This window comes from Pleurodeles waltl, chromosome 2_2 (assembly GCF_031143425.1).
Source record: "Pleurodeles waltl isolate 20211129_DDA chromosome 2_2, aPleWal1.hap1.20221129, whole genome shotgun sequence".
NCBI lineage: Eukaryota > Metazoa > Chordata > Amphibia > Caudata > Salamandridae > Pleurodeles > Pleurodeles waltl.
Window position 1 is genome coordinate 542,941,990 of NC_090439.1, and position 16,840 is coordinate 542,958,829.

Sequence of the window (16,840 nt, forward strand, 5' to 3'; positions counted from 1 at the left end):
TTTAAATGTATGTGGGTCACAATTTGATTAAAAGACTGAATCAATTACAACACCTTTAAAAAATGGTCCATGAATTTGACAAAACTGCAGTTTAATTATGTATGTTGTCCATTTAGAGGCTGTATTAGTGCATGACTGCAGATTCCTAGGTGGAGATGATTGAAACTCTTCCAAAATAACTTCCTACAAGCATTCAGCAGAACTGGACATATACTTAAAATATGCAAAAGGATATTTTCTTTGTAGCCACAAAGTTTACAGCTTGCATCAGGCAATGTTACTTTTTGTCAGATAGTTGTCTATCCTGTATTAAAGAAACTATAACTTGAAATGTAGAGAGAAATTGATTTTAAGGTATTGTTGATATGTTGGTTGCACATACAAATTGAACACCGTCCAACCATGCAACTTTTTGGTAAGGGATTCCTTATCGCGAAGATGTTTGATTCTTTTCACACTTTTTTAAACAGGAACTTAAAAACCACAGGCAAAGCTGATGGTTCTCACAGGTCCTTAAGGCTTGGTGAAATTAAAGAGGTATCTGGGTATATACGCCATGGATTAGTGCCTTATGGGTGCATCATTTCTCTCCACACCTGATAATTTAATGTATTTCTTGAGGCGTATTTTATTGTCTTACAGGTTTTTATAAATGACCCTTGCCAAGCTAACTGTTGGAGAACTAAGAAAAACTCGAAATGCACTTGAGTTTGGATAGTGCTCTTTGGTAATCTTAACAGCTGTCTGTGGATAGAACATTGTACAATGTCCTGTAACTTTCCACACTTCCCTCTCCGAATTTCAGACCGATACGTTAAAGAGAGGATTAGTTCACTGTTCATAGCTTTGTGGATTGGATCCAAGGAGAAACTACTTAAATGTTTTTGTAGATCTGTAAATGCGAACAGCAGCAATCATGACTTCAACTTTACTGATTGCAGATGTGTCTCCTAGATTGTCAAATTTTACACCTAAATAGGTGTATTGCATGACGGTGTCCAACATCTCCTCTAGGTAACACGCTGCAGACTTTTTAAAGCAGGTTCCAAAGGTCAGGACTTTAGTATTTTCAATATTTACCTCCATATTACGTATTTTAGTAAACACTGCAAAGGTGTTAATTAATTTCTGCAAGCTAGTCGAAGTCCTACCTAGCGACACAATATCATCCACATACTGGAGACTTGCAACTAGTTTAGAATTTAACTGAGGGGGGTTAAAAAAGGCATCTTCAATTAAGACATTAAAATTAGCAATGTACAAATTAGAAAGCAATGGAGCCAACACACATCCTTGTTTAAGACCATCATTTGTCACTATTTTCTTAGTGACAGTGTCTCCATCAATCAACTTTATGGCAACCCACATATCACTACATAACATCTCAATCGCCCACAGTAGTGATTTCGGTATGTTCCAAACTTTAATCTTTGTCCACAATCGCTGTCCTGGGACCTTATCAAAAGCACATCTTAAATCTATCAAGCAGGCGTGGAGTGGGTGTTTTTGAACAAGGAACTACTCAATCAGAATTGCTAAAGCAATCAAGTTCGAATGCCACATTCTGATTGAAATTCCATCTAATGTATCAGTATAGGATCAAGCTGCTACACCCTTCAAGTCCTTCAGAAATAATGATGAGGAAAAATTGGCCTCTATGCCTATCAAGACAATTAGCCTACAATTAATTATTCTTAAAAGTGATGTTAGTTTCATCACTCATGTCAGATTTTTCGATAGTTGCTATTATGCCACCGTTGCTTTATAATTTTCTTACATGGATAATCAAATCTTCCTCTCTGATGTTGAGTTATTTGCTCACCTGCTCCTAATGGTCACATTGTTCACAAAATCCCAAACATGCTTAGCATTGTTGGGACTACAGTAATGATGTAGAAGAGACTACATTTTGTATGAAGCAGCTAGTTCTGTTTCCCAAATAGCCTTTTCATATAGGGATCTTAATTATTTTACTCGCGGTTGTTGAACCTATCTCCGAGTTATAGGCAATTTATTCAATAACCTTTTCTCTGCATTTTTTTTTTTTTTTTTGCTGTGTCAAAGTTTTAGTGTATCACAGACCATGGGGTGAATGTGGAACTATACTTGAGGCCCTCACACAGTGTGACATTCCAAACATGCCCATCGGTATGATTACAAGCTGTGACCATTTGCCAGGATTTATGAATTCATCTGTAATCCTGTTTGTTTCTTCTTCAGGTGAACACCATGAATTTAGGAATTTGATTGTGAGTATTGCATTATTTCATCTAAAACAAGTCCTTGCCATTTTAACCTTTTCAGATTAAATGCATATGAGTGACCAACTGCTAATTCACGCTCTTGATGTAGGGGTCCATCAACTTTGATGGTAAAAAACTGTGTAACATGATCACTTTCTATTAGAGCTTTAATTTTAAAAGATCTTCCTTATAGATATTCACCCTTGTTAGAGTGTAATCTGTGAGAGACTTTGTCAAAGTGGTAATGAGGGTTGGAACTGCAGGTTGGTCATCGTTTAGTTGTCCATTTGAAATTCTTGTATCCACCGAGTGAAACACATCAAGAAATAGATTACCTAAATTGTCTCCTTTTTATTTGTCAAAGAATATTTGACAGAAGGGATGTTCCAGAGTTCATTTTGATCTATTATTACATAAACTGTCCCTCTAAGAGGGGGTAGGTCAATTTCATGTGGTTTATAAGCTAGATTCAAAAGTTCATGTAACATTTTTAAAGCATTGGAGGTGAACAGCCCACAATACTTTTAAATGCTAGGACTATCATTGCACTCCTAGCCACAGTGTTAGATCGGCAATGCACATCCGATTGCCTTGACCACATTTAAATGGATGAACCTTGAGGACAGAACAATCGAAATTCTGTGCCCCAGTTTTACAATGCTTGGAACCCATACCAGGTCAGAGAACCCAGTCGGCAAGCCTTCAGAACTGTCTTCACCTCGGACCAAGACAACAGCTAGGCCATTCCCCTTTATGAAGGCACCAGGTTCTTTCCACACGAAAAGACCATTGTTTAAAAGATAACATAAGACCCCTGAGCCAAGGCCTAGGCCTTCCATTTTCACATAAAGGAAAGTTTTGGAAAAGCAGCTTCCTAGTGAAGTTAAGGTGCCAGAGACTAACAAACCACACTCGACAAATCAAGTAAACAAATAAGCAATGGCAAAGCCAGTACTTCTCACCATTTCAGCTATTGCTTTGGTTAAAGGAAATACTTTTTTGCATATGCCAAAAATAGCCAAAAGCTATCCGAAGTCTGACACTGAGACCAAAAAGGATATGCTATGACAGAAGAGAGATTTGGATGCCACATGATAACACAACTTGGCCGGATGCTTACAACTGAGCTGATAAACATGATCGAATTTTCAGACCACTACAATTTTATAGAAATGATTTTGGATCACATGTAATACACAAACAAATCAATCAATAATATAAATTAATGAATTAGTATGGATATATCAACAGTTGTACAGGAATACAGAAATTATATTTTATGAGATTGTATATTACACCTTGAATATTTCAAGATAATCCATATGCCTGGAGAAACATCTAGAACAATTTAAGAGAACCAGCTGCATTCAAAATGGGTGATAAAGTACTGAGATCGCACTCAAGCACATGCTTAGGAGACAACCGTGTCACCATTAATCGTAGATGACGGCTCAAACCTGTTCTCCCTTTCCTATGGACTGTGATACTTGCAGTCAGAGAGTACAAAGGCAAGCACTTTCCCACCCCAGAAATAAAAAAGTACACCCCATGCCCACACCTGGCATATTTGTGAAGTTATTGATACTACAAGAGATTTGTTGTTGAGCCATTATCACCTGCTGCCGGATGTCAAATGCGGGACAAAGGAGGAGCAAATGTGGGAGAAGACCTCTTGCCTGGTGGCTGAACACCCTGTCCACATTGCTAACCACTGGAAGTCACCACACCATCAGTATTCACTTCTTCTGCCCACCTTAAACCTGGATTTTTCTTTTTTTGGCAGGTAAGCATCAGGTGAAGTGGTCTACGCATCAGAAGACAGTGGACAATTGCTTTGGACAGAGAAGTAAATCCACTGCTTGGCCAAGCCTATGTTCACTTCTTCTTAACGAGTGAGCGTGCTTTCATTTGCAGGTGGATTGTGACTTTTTATACATAAGTGCCCAACTTGTTGACTACACTTTTCATTCAGTGTCTATCATGTCCAGAGTAGGCCCTGTTTTAGACAAGCCATGACATAAGTTACTAATGAACAGAAATAATATATAAAAATACACCAGCAGGAGCAAAGCCTCCATGGCGACAAAGAAACATCTGCGTGCCTTTTTTGACACACACTAATGGGCTGAGGGCACACACGGGAGAGTAAATGGAAGCAAAATAAACTATTCAAAAAGGCCTGAAACACTCATATATATGAGGTTACTATGGTAAGACAACAGGCGTGTTGCACGTGTCCTGGGTTACCTCACGTCTACCTAGAATACTTTGCAAGCAGGAACATAACAACAAAAATTTAGGAAATATAAAAAAATACGAAAAGGCCAAGTCAGCAAGCAGGATTGTTACTGTGACGTTTTACAGGTTTGTTACTTCCCATTTGTACTCACAGGTGAGCCAAATATACAGCAATATTAAGGTACGCATATTTTTCAACCAACAAATATCACATGGCAAAGGGTACTATTTAAAAAAAAATGAATCTACATCTTTTGAGTTATGGAATGCTTGCAAAGTGAACAACACGGCCACTAAAGTAGAATCAACTGGATGAAAAAACACACAAATTACATTTAGGTTACAATGGTACAATGTTATCTGGGACTATATTGCTGCTTCTAAGTGTGCACACTGTGAAACTAATCGACTTTAGCCACAGATGGCCTTTGCCCAAAAGTAGGGCAACTGTGATATGGACCCCTGGGCAGTGGAATAACAAAAGCCAGAGCCACTTGAAAGATAAAGTAAAGAAACAAAAAATGTGACATGAAATACAAAAGCAAAACTGCCTTGCCGGAACAGACACCAAAAGTGAAAACATATATCAACGAAAAAAACGCAAAAATATATGACTAGTCTGCCGGACAAATCTATGTACATGCGTCTCCTACATTTATGGGTGACAGTTCACAAAAAACTAGCCTCTGCTGTAGATACAGATGCCTACCACGTGAAGGAAGAAAGAAAAAGCCAGGGAAGATATTTCAACAACTTATAAGATTTAACTACCATGTTCCCATTTGCTGGCAGTCTGTGTGACGGGAATCGAAAACATGACATCTCTGGTACCGAGAGGGATTGCAAACCCGTCTCCAATGCTTTCATAAACTCTCGATAGGATTATGGGGCTGCTTTATGCGGTCTCCGCACTCCACGCCCCCGGAATCCTCCCCCCGCCCCCTCCCTGGCTCCCTTTGTTGCAGACACCAATCCGGGCGCCTAAGAAAACTGCGCTGTTTATCGATCAATCAAAGGGTTTGCGTTTCAGGATGACGATGACAGACAAAGCGGTCCATGGGAACGGCCCCTCCGCCTCAAAGACTAACTGAACATTGCTAATTAAAGCTGAAACCTTGGAGGCAGCCACGCAGCATGTACGCATAGGCCTCCAGTGCCACAGATCCCAGGGTGTACTTTGAAAAACTATGGGAGACTGCCACTTTTAAAGCCAAAACGGACATACATTTTTAAGAGGGGGCAATGGAAGAAAATTGGATACTGGTTTGTTTTTAAGAAAAGAAAAGATTTGGAGGCTTTCCATTTTGTAGTTATGATGGCAGGCATGTGGGTAACATACTGAGCTGCGTGGGCGCTCTGACCATCCTGGCAACTGGATAGGCAAGCATTTTGGCAAAGCTGACTGGAATTTTCTAGGCCAGAGGGTAAAGCTGTCTGAACCCTTTAACCGCTACAGGCTCTTGTCAATCGCAATACAAAGCTATATAAATCTCTGTAACATAACATATAGGTAGACAGTGTGTCTTCGGTCACCTTGCAGTGTTAGCGACCTCTAAGCCTGTGTGGAGGCTTGTTGTCGTTTTCCCGCTGGTGCATTAAATTCCTATGTCCTTCACTATCTTAAATCCACTGAAAGCAGTAGTCTCGGCATCTTCGGATGGAGAGCTTTGGATGGTATCAACCTTCATGTAAACATCATTCAGATACATGGCCAGCGGTTACTATAGTGTTTCCCGTACTCCTGAAAACTCCAGGAAAAGGGCAAAGATCCTTGTACACTTTGAACTATAACCTCTTTAGTAAGAGAACACATAGATGCTTCAATCAAAGAGAAAAGTAAACCCCCCACACGTTTCTCTACCTCATTCCACAGACTCAAACTACAATCAGACTACTGACTTCCGGGTCACGACCCCAGTGTCCATGGTCCCTGATACAGGAAAGCAGAAGTCTGCCTTAATTCAGTTACAGTAGGCCCATTACACCACATGGTCCTGCTGCACTGGTGATAGACAGGTCTCTAGGCAGTCCACCACTGCTACACACTGCAGGGCTCCAAGGGAGAGTCTACTGCTAACCCCAACATGCCCGCCCTCACATCACTGTATCGGTACAAGTCAAAGGGATGAACTCTTCTGTGAGGTTCAGTCTTAAAGAGTTTTATTGGCCAAGAAAGAACAAGCAAATAATATCCGCAGACAGTTCCTTGGGATGTGCAGAGTAGGGTTTATTTTGGGGAACCAAGATTTGTGACGTGTTCAGTGTTCATGAATTTAAAAGGGATACAGTTTTATACTGTGTACTGTGATACCAGTTAAATAAATTGCGTGAACAGAGTGATCACGCTTTTGAGTTCCAAAAATTAATCCTGCTAAACTCGCAGTAGAGCAGCTACTGAAACTACCAAAATATTCTCTGCATCGACGTTGGAGCTCAACGTGACCTTAAAGAGAACCACCAAGAAGGCTGGTGCTTGCGTGTACTGGCTCCTTGTAGGTAGCATGCAACCTTCAAACGCCGTGCATTGACAACTATCAGACGTATGCAGAGTCAGACTCCGCTCATACAGAGCCAGGTAAAGATGATAAACCAATGCCCAGCTCTGAGACCTGAGAGATCTATACTTGTTGTACACAGATACAGGCACTGTAGACAACACCACTGGTGCGAGCAGATACTTGCAATGATCCCATAAGTGCCAACCCCATGACATTCACTGAATGTCAACAACTGCAATCCAACAATTTTCACAATTCATTTGATCTGCATCTCGTCAGACTAAAAGTACGTCTCTATGCTGACTGTGTCACACGCCAGAGGATTCTGTTAAAAATCAAAAGCTACAAGGAAGTGGGAAACTAAAAAGATGGAGAAAAAAATTAACGCAGTGTTGAAAAACTCACTTGCATGGATGCATCTCAATGCAGCCACAGCACATTCAAGAAACCATGCAGCGGCTGCCAATGAAACTTACTACAGAAAACATGAATGGACCCTTTTTAGGGCATACTGTTCTGTTAATAAGTGCAATTCTCTCTCCAGATGAGCAATTTAGTGCTGAGCCCAAATAATGTGAACAACCTAAGGATCGTGCTAATCCGAAATGTGCAAAGATGTGAAAAGTAGCATGAAACTGGCATCAAGTACAAAAATATGGAATCCCAGAATAGTCCAATATATGCAGTCGGTGTATGAACAAGGCCTACAGGTGGCAGCAACATGATGATCAAATCTGGGTGAAGTAACAGCCTGCAGCACCCCTGTCTTAAGCAGGGTCTCTTGTGCACACATGCCACAAGGACTGAAGTGTGATAGGATCCTGCGTGTTACTACAATAGCTCTCACGAGTACTTGCAGTGTCCCAACAACAACACCTTCTTCCATGACTCTGTCATTAAAGTGGCCAGAATCCCGTGGTGGGCATGACAGCTTGTCTTTGTAGACCATGTTGCATCTCACACAACTGGAGCGAATTTCACCTTTTTGTCCCATTTCGTGACTGAGTCCTGAGTCACACCAGATTTGTGGCTTTCTTGATCCTAGCTTTGATTGTTTTTAGTCTTTTATCCTGGTATTTTTTAATCCTTATTCATGCGAGACCCATGAGTCACTGGCATTTGACTGGTTGTGGATGAAAGGGGTGTTTTTTTTCTCGCCTTGTGAGGCTGCTGGCATTCTTTGAGGCAGGATATGCTGTATACACCCCTTCTCAGTTCGGAATTTATTTCAAGTGGTCTTCAATGCACATTGTTAATTCGTCCTGCCAGAATGAATATCTGGAACCAGTGCAAACGGCCGAGTTTACCCTGCATGCGACAGATCCGTTGGTATGGCTTTTTGTGAGCTCATCTTCTTAAATACAGCTGCAGTGTCACAGATGCACCAGTCACTGTGGTGACAAAGACGCAAATAATCCTCCAGGGTAGACCGAGGTCTTGGGGGTTCTGCAAGTGTTCTTCCTGTATACACTATTTAATTGTCTGTTCTCCAAGGCACTCTCTTTTATGAATAGTGCTTGAGGATGATGTTTGCATGCCACGCCCACAACCAGGCTCTGGGAGTAGACTGTTGACTCAGAGTAACAGGCGGATGCACACAAGAAATCCTGTTGTTAAACTAACAGCAACGGTACTGGTCCCCACCACCGGTGCAGAAATGCATGCCAAAGAAATCAAAATGTTAAATAAATCCCAAAACTACAACTATATGCTAAAGTAGCCTGATGCCAAAAGTGTCACTGATTTCTGTGGAAACCAGAGTTATTGGTGATCACGAAGGATTGCTAGGCTATCTTGCACAATTATATTTATTTAAGCATGTAATTTGTGCTGTATATAGAAATTATCCGCAGGTTGAGATTTTGTGTTCACAATTCAGCCACTTTTACTTGCATTTAAATAAAATACCTAACCCTACATTAATGTGTTATACGTTTGTGTGATTCCATTTTAGATACTGAGGCTGTGAACATCTAGAAATAAGTTTTAATTGAAATTATAGCAAGATTGAAAGCAGTTTGTGTTACTGAATCAAAAGAAAGGCACAGAAGGCTAGTTGTTCAACATATTCCAGTTGTCTTCAAACTGGGGGGCGGGCCCCCCTAAGGGGCCTGAAGTGATCCCAAGGAGGGCGCCAGGCTCTGGCCAAAAGAAGCATTACACAGATAACAGTGTTTTGTTTTGAGCAGAAACATGTTATTGCTTTTTTTTTTAAACGTAACAGTACTTAACTGCAATGTTTAAATACGTCTAGACATATTTAAACATTGCCATCTTTATAAAATATTTGTGAAAAATTCTGAGGGGGGGCTAGCAATTTTTATTTTTCAACTGGGTGGGGCGTGGCATTGAAAGGTTTGGAGACCGCGGTATTAATCAGACTTTGCATAACTAAGAGATGAAAATTCCCATCATGCCTCCTGGACTGGCAGATATGATATGGTGGTGAAGCTATGATGGAGAAATGAGATGCAAACTAACTGGCACTACGGTGAGAGGTAAGTAGCTTAGCTTACTGGTTTGGTGCCTGCTTCCTCAAGTAGAGGTTCTCACTGTGGGTTGTGATCAAAGCAGGAAGGTGTCCAATGAGAGCCATCCGATTTAACCCTGTGGTGTGTATCCATTCATGCCACCTGCAGGGTCCTTCCGTGAGCTTTGCAATGCAGTTCTGGGTGCCCTTGTGCTCTGGCAAGAACTGTGAGGCCTAGTTGCACGAACTCTGTTGTTTGCTCGTTTGGTATCATGTGAATGCAGATTGAGAACCTCCCTGTTGGCCGTACTAACCCCATAAAATTATTGTGCACAGGAATTCTAAGAGGGGTGTCATGTCTCCTCAAGTCAGACACCCAGAAAGTGTCATCTCTGAATTTCGTCCCACTGCAAATTTCAAATGAGTTGACTGATAAAGGCTTCAGGACAGGTAATGAAACCAGGCGGAAAAATAAACGCGTGTACTTGTTTCAGATAGCAGCCTGTCCAACGAAAGGGAAATCGGCATGGTAAAGTACTTAGCGAGGATCATTAGCGTACAGGCACACACTAAAGTTAAATAAAGAGAAGCAGGATACTGCCTTGGAGATGATTTACTTAAATCAGCTGATAGTTCCTGCACAGTGCTCCACGTGATCACGTGCCATCATTCTACTAAGGACTGAATAACGCAAGTGAAGTCAGCCCAAAGCTCCTTTCATATCCTTTTTTAGTTTTATCCCTTTGCAGAAGTGTCTGTAGAAATATAGCAGATCCACGGTAACTGCTCAGCAGAAAGGAATCTGGCATTTCTCTGCTCGTTCCCTGTTCATTCGCACACATTCCATGTTTGTCAGGCAGGGGAAATATGAGGTGACTGAGAGGTGTAACCGGTCTCCGCCAGCGTGGTAGGTGCGAGCTATGACTGCATTAACGCTGCCATCTGGGCCAGGGATTTCAAACCACCTGGCCAGTCGAGTAATAAGTGTTTTTGGTATGATCTCCTCTGCTGCAGCTCTACTTGTGCCTGACAGGTAAAAGACCTCAATCCTCTGTTAGGCAAAACACACTACCAACATCTGTTCTCAAAATAAAACAAGAAAACAGATCACTTCAAGGCACCCCCGGTGTGGGCAGCGCTCTAATTCTGCCCATTGTGGTATTTGTCAGACGCTCCAGCAGAAAGTCAATAATTTATAAATGTGCAGCCCATATTCCAAAATGTCGGTTTTCTCCAACAGCGGCGGAGTCTCTCACAAACAAACTATGGAGGTGAAACCTGTAAAACGGTCACCTACCTATAAAAAGCAGAAATTATGACCCGGGTGACAGGGCAGACAGAAAGAATAATGTGGGAAGGAAAAGCAATTTGTTTCCTCAAGTTAGAAATGACCCCCAACTCTACAGGGGCAGTGAGCAGGAGTTATGATTTAGAGGGAACATTCTCGGTTCCAGTGCCCTTGTGTTGGTTCTGGGAAAGAGTGTCTGTTTGTCTTTACAACCAACAGAGTGGTTGCACTGAAGCCGATGGGGGTCACTGGCCGGTGCCGGAAGCCAACAAGTGCCTGTTGTGCTAACGCTGAAGTGCGAGCAAACCCAAACTGATTCGCGTGTAGTGCGTCGTGAGTTATGTGGCATTGCTGAAAGAGACGACTCTCCAAACCGAGCACATCCTTTCCATCGTGCTTCAGGGGTGGTACACGTCTCGGAAGAAGCAAACGCACGGAAGCTCCACAAACCTCTTAGGACTACACTGAAGAAACAGCTGAGTACACGAGGGGCGTTCGGGCATGTACAAAAAAAGATGCGGCTCCTTTAATGCGGGTGCTTTAAGATTTGACACACACAACTGTGGAAACATATGAAAAGAGCCGCAGGTCGAGATGGGGAATGAATGGAGCAATAAACAGGGCCCACATGTGTTCATAAGCTCGTACGTAGCATCATCACTGCTATATATAAAACCAATGACGGTTAACACCGCCACAATGTACCTGATACACAACCAGGCACTAAATAGCTAGTGAACGGTTCTCTTACCCGTCGACTGCCTTTTGTGAGCAATTCCGAGTTCACTTGAGTTAGCAGCATGTAAACAGAATAAATAACTGTTTCTGCTCACTGCATAATACATAATGGCGTCTTACAGGCAGATACATGAATATAACCAGAATGTGCAGATTAGATGTATTCGAATGTACTTCTGATTCGTGATATACCTAACTTTAGGTGTGTACGTTGAAATCGTTGTGGCAGCAGTTAACCCTATCAGGACATGCCAGCTGAAAATAAAGCATTCGACCAACACTGCGCCCATCGGTCTTCAGCGGTGCCGCATGGAGGGCCACCCAGCACTGCTACATGGCTATTGCTGCAGAGCCAGGACGGCTCGGGTTCACAAACTTGGTGCCTGTTGCGCAGTGCACAGTGGAAGGCGTGAATAGGCAGGAGCCAGTGCCCGAGCAAAGTAACCAACGGTGACCGAAAGGGCCACAGTGCACTTCACAAAAAACGACCAACATGTAAATCTGACAAACGCATTCTGGGATGGCCGCCTGGTGCTGTGTGCTCCACCCACCAGAACCGCTCTGCTCAAATCTAAAAACAGAGCCTGCTCTGAGATGCAAATAAATAAAGAAATCGATTTTGTGTAGAAGGTGCAATCTGTTACAGCACATCAAAAACATCTAACCTGATTTAATAAGTACCCAAACCATCCAAGGGGAAATTGGATTCATGAACCGTAACATTAGTACTAGCACTCATGCTGGCTGATGAGGAGGCACCGGGGCCATTTCCTGTTCGCACCAGATAGCCAGAATTGTCTTAGGAACATTTAATTGGACGAGGATGAAAGCGACAGGGCTTGGCAAAGATCCACTAAGTGTAAAACTGTGAAAAGCAGCAGCATGCCTTGGTTTTTTGTTTCCGTCCCACCCTCTCCCTTCAACTTGATCTCAGCCGCTCCCTAAACACAAAAGGGGAGCTGTTCTGCAGGTGAAAGTACCAAGGGCGAGGAGAGGTTGGGAGTGCCATATGTCCAGCACAGCGCAATAAATGAGAGCAAGGCACAGTTACACAACAATAATTCAAATAAAATTCAAATAAAATTATTGTTTATTTTGCTAAAGAACAGATGTATTGCAAGTGGCGATCATGGTGGTGCGTATTCAGGCAGTAGCTAGGGGATACATGTTGTTTGTGTTAAGTCGGTGATTGCGGCTTGTCATTGTAGATGTTGTGTATTAATGGCGAAAGTGAGCGTATGTGATAGTTCTGTGTGACTGTGTAGTAAATCCGTGTGCGCAGTTGTGTGCATAATTGTACTTGATTCTTCACGAGCTCGTGTATGTTTGCTTTTCCTAAGTAGTATTTTGTAGATTTGTGCGACTGGTACGTGTGGACAGAATTGTATATACATATAACAACGTATGTATGACACTTTGATCGCGGCAGGGTATGTAAACATGAATATGTATCATTGTTCGTCCCAAAGAAGAGTATGGTGCACGACTGCACGACTCTTCAGTACAGGTGGGGACTCTTCACAGGCTATATATACATGGCAGGAAGGTTAGACTGGCCCTTTACTCTAAACAGGCACATTGTGCCGAGAGAATCCTGTCCCTCCGTCCTGCGCACCGGATTCACAACTCGGGCAATGTGCCACCCACCCCCCTCTTTACTTATGGGCGTCTAACTGGATGGTGGTAAAGGGGATCATTAGTGCCCACTGCGGGCGCCACGGAGTGGGTGGGGGCGTTGTTGAAGTCGCAGCACGAGCTCGCTCTGCGGTGCTGGTGATTCTGTGCATAACCCCAGGCTGCACAGCTTTAAACACCATGGACAGTGGTCGGGCCGCCTGCAGCCTCGAGAAGGGCCAGACCCCGCTGCACATCACGGGCAGGCGCCTGGGAGCGGTACTCCGGACCGCAGAGTGCAGGGCGCTGCGAGAGATGGCAGCACCCTCAAATCTGGGTGCACCGACGCCGGTTACTGACACAGTATATAACATGGACTCGCGGCAGTCACAGCTTCATCCGAGAAGAGGGCTGTGCGTGACACCCACAAAGGCGCAGAGTAACGAGGGGGTCGCGTCTGCAGCGTGGCCACGCGGGCACAGGGCCACACACTGCAGCATGCCACATGTCACCCTGGAAGAAAGGGGGCTAGTGCCAGGGCAGGCGTGGAGCTATTACAGGCTCGACTCCCAAGTGTGAGCGGGCACTCTCAGGGTGCAAGAGTTCACCCAGCTGCAGTGGGCTATACACCCATGGCACCGAGGGGTAGGACTTCACACCTAGGGTGGGAGAGGGTGACACTGAGGTACGAAAGGGGCACCTGCGATTACTAAAGTACACTATCAGGTAATATGAAAGGACATTCCCTGCTGGCAAATTAAATAATAAGAGGCGCTAGCGCGTGACGATGTGGAACACAGGATTCTATGGCAGCGTGAGCGCGGGACCCTCCGACATGCGAGGCCCCCACGGCTGGTCGGCGAAGAGACAGGCGGCTTGCTGCTGATCACAGTAAGCGCCAGTCGACCTTTGCAATCCAGAATTGTACTAAATATTGCAATTTTGTGAAAAGAGTTCCAGAGCTCGGCTGGATGCTGCTGGGGGTGGGGTCTCCGGAGAGCGGGTCTCTCCGCGCGGCCCGTCAGCAGAGGGCGCAGCGACCGTTACCGGGGAGAGCGCGCGCCCCGCATGCACCTGCAGCGGCTCCGGACAGAGGGGTGCAGCCTCGAACAGCCACAGTGCAAGAGCCGTTCTGGGAAACAGCAGTCATTTCAAAGAATAGGGCCCAGAGCCGCGCGGGCACCGTTAATAGACGCTTGGTGCGTTCTCACCCCCTCCCGTGCTCGGCGCAGGTGGTACGGCCCCCTCGGGCGCGACTGCCCCGGAGGGACAGGAAGGCTTTGCAGCGCCCGCAGTCAGTCAGAGCGGGTGAGGGGTCCGTCCCGGTCCAGGATGGGGCAGTAAAACGGGAGAGTCCCGTCAAGCACCACGGCACGCACCCCACTCTAGCTCCCGCCAGACCCCCCAGCAGGGCGACAGGAGGAGCGCCCCGCGAGCACACGGTGCCTCACCTGCTGTAGAAGGAGGGCGGCCGCCAAGAGCCTCAGAGCTCGGGTGACGAGAGGCGTCCTCCGCCGCGGGGAGCCCCGCGCTGCCCCGCACATGATGCGCCGCTCCGGGGCGGCCTCCCAGCCCCCGATGATCCGGCTGCAGTGAGCAGCAGAGTCCGCCCGGGGATGCTGCAGCGTCCTGAGCCCCCTGCTCTGCCCGCAGAGCTGCTGTCGCTGGAGGAGGTGCTCCCTGTGCGGCGGGTCCCGCTCCCCGCGCCTCCCGCACTGATGCTCTCTGCGCCGGCTGGTGCCTGCTCTGCTGATGCCGGCTCCTAGCGGTGCTGCGTGTTCCGCGCCCCTGCGGGTGATGGGGCTGCCGCTGCTCCCTGGGCCGGATTGGAATCCGTTTGCCGGTGCCTGGCTCCTCCGGCAGCTCTGAGCCTCAGTCAGTGTAAGCCCATGGTGGCTGTGTGTGCGCTCAGGCTGTGCCTGTCCTCCTCCTCCCCCTCCCGTCTCCCAGGCACTCTACACTCCTCCCCCTCCCCATCAGAGCCGAGAACAATACAAGAGAAGACACGGCGAGCAGAGGGGCTGGGAGCTTCGCACCGCCCTCACCGACCCTCACACATAAAATGCAAGCTGGCACTGCAGCCAGCTCGCAGCGTGAAGGCCGCCACTGCCTTCCCGACATGCACAGTTTCTGCTGCGCTTCCCTCACAAACCTTCATAGTGTCATGCAGGTTGGCACGGCACCGCCCTCAGACCCTCGCAACCAGGCGGATACTACCGTCTAAGTCAAGTGACTGTCCTCAACACACTACATCCAGCCTGCAGTGTTTGGTCGCAACAAGCACGGGGGTGCTACCCACTCACAGTATGCCGGCTAGTAGTGCTCTCTCACACACTTCAACAAGGCTGGCACACGCTCAGACCCTCGCAGTCTGGCCTCCCCTCAGACAGTTGAGGGAAATGGCCCTCGCACGACTGACTTTAAGGCATGCTTTGGCCACTAACTATATGCAGGCTGATACATACTGTCCTAAAAATATGCAGACCACTCTGCCCTCGCTTATATCCGATCGCGCCACTGTTAGACTCTTCTTACAGGAAACTGTCATTACCCTCAGACCAAATTCATGGATACTGCCACTGCCCGGTGAACTTAAGGTAGTGCCAACCATACAATGTTCACCAGGGCCCTTTTGCAGATACCCTCCCTCGTCTAGACCTCACAAAAGAAGGCTGAACCTGCCCTGAAAAGAACATAGCAATTGGCACGCCTCTAACAGATGTCACAGGCAGGCTAGCACTACCCTCACAGATGAAGCATGTAAACAGGCTACCACTAGGTTGAACACACACATATCTTGAACAATGGTACTGCCCTCACTCATGCAATACACGCAGGCGGAATCTTCCCTTACGCCCAGATAACATACAGGGTGGCGCTGCCCTTACACTCACTCACATAGCATAAGGGTTTGCACCACTTTTACACACAGCAGTCATGCTTGCAATGAAATCACAAGTATAATCTACAGTCTAGTATTGGCCATTTACCATGCAGGTTTGGATCTCTCACACACGAGAGGCAACACCATAACCCCATAAACACAGGCATACAGACTGCCTCGTCCTCATGCATATGTAGCATACATTCTGGCATTCGTCACTTAGCCGGGCAAGTTAACAGCACTCACGCCCATTACACGCAGTCCAAACCTTACCGATATATCATGTGCCTATAATATTCATGCTTGCGCCGCCCAGTCTCACATATCATGCGAGGTTATTCTTCTTTCTCACAAAAATATAGCACGCATTGCCGGCACCTCGCTTGCTTATTGAAGGCAGGCTGGCATTACCATCACACTCACACGAATCCCCGTACATCATACTCTCGGGTGCTGCCCTCGCGCCCACAACAGGTAACATGTTGACTGTGACTTCCCATAAAAATGAAGCACTCCCCCTCCTCATATGGCATGGCTTTAATACTAGGACAGCGTTGCATTCATACAATAGCATGCAGACTGACACCCTCACACGCCTTGAATGCTGCCGCCCAGTACGCTCACTTATGCCACACGTGGTACAGCTCTCCGAACACACATAATCACTATAGATGACAAGCAAACTCGTTTTACAGCGCGAGCGCACGCACTCGAATACACAAAGGGACTTTTGCTACCCCCATCCTGGATGCCACTACTAGCCATGACTATCTGCGAGTGCCACGAGGCAACAGCAATCAGTGACCCGCATCTGTCAGCTCCCTTTGAAACGCTCCGTATTTTCTCTTTTTTCCCTAAAAGCTTTGT

At 45.7% G+C, this 16,840-nt stretch overlaps 1 protein-coding gene across 1 annotated transcript in view; it reads right to left on the reverse strand.

Moving 5' to 3' along the window:
• The window catches only part of CDH2 (cadherin 2), a 276,482-nt gene extending 259,850 nt beyond the window's left edge, over positions 1-16,632 (reverse strand). The window contains exon 1 of the mRNA XM_069220067.1: positions 14,541-16,632. Coding sequence (XP_069076168.1) covers positions 14,541-14,633 — 93 coding nt within the window. The 5' untranslated portion in view covers positions 14,634-16,632. The remainder of the gene's footprint in view (positions 1-14,540) is intronic.
• Positions 16,633-16,840: the final 208 nt, after the last annotated feature.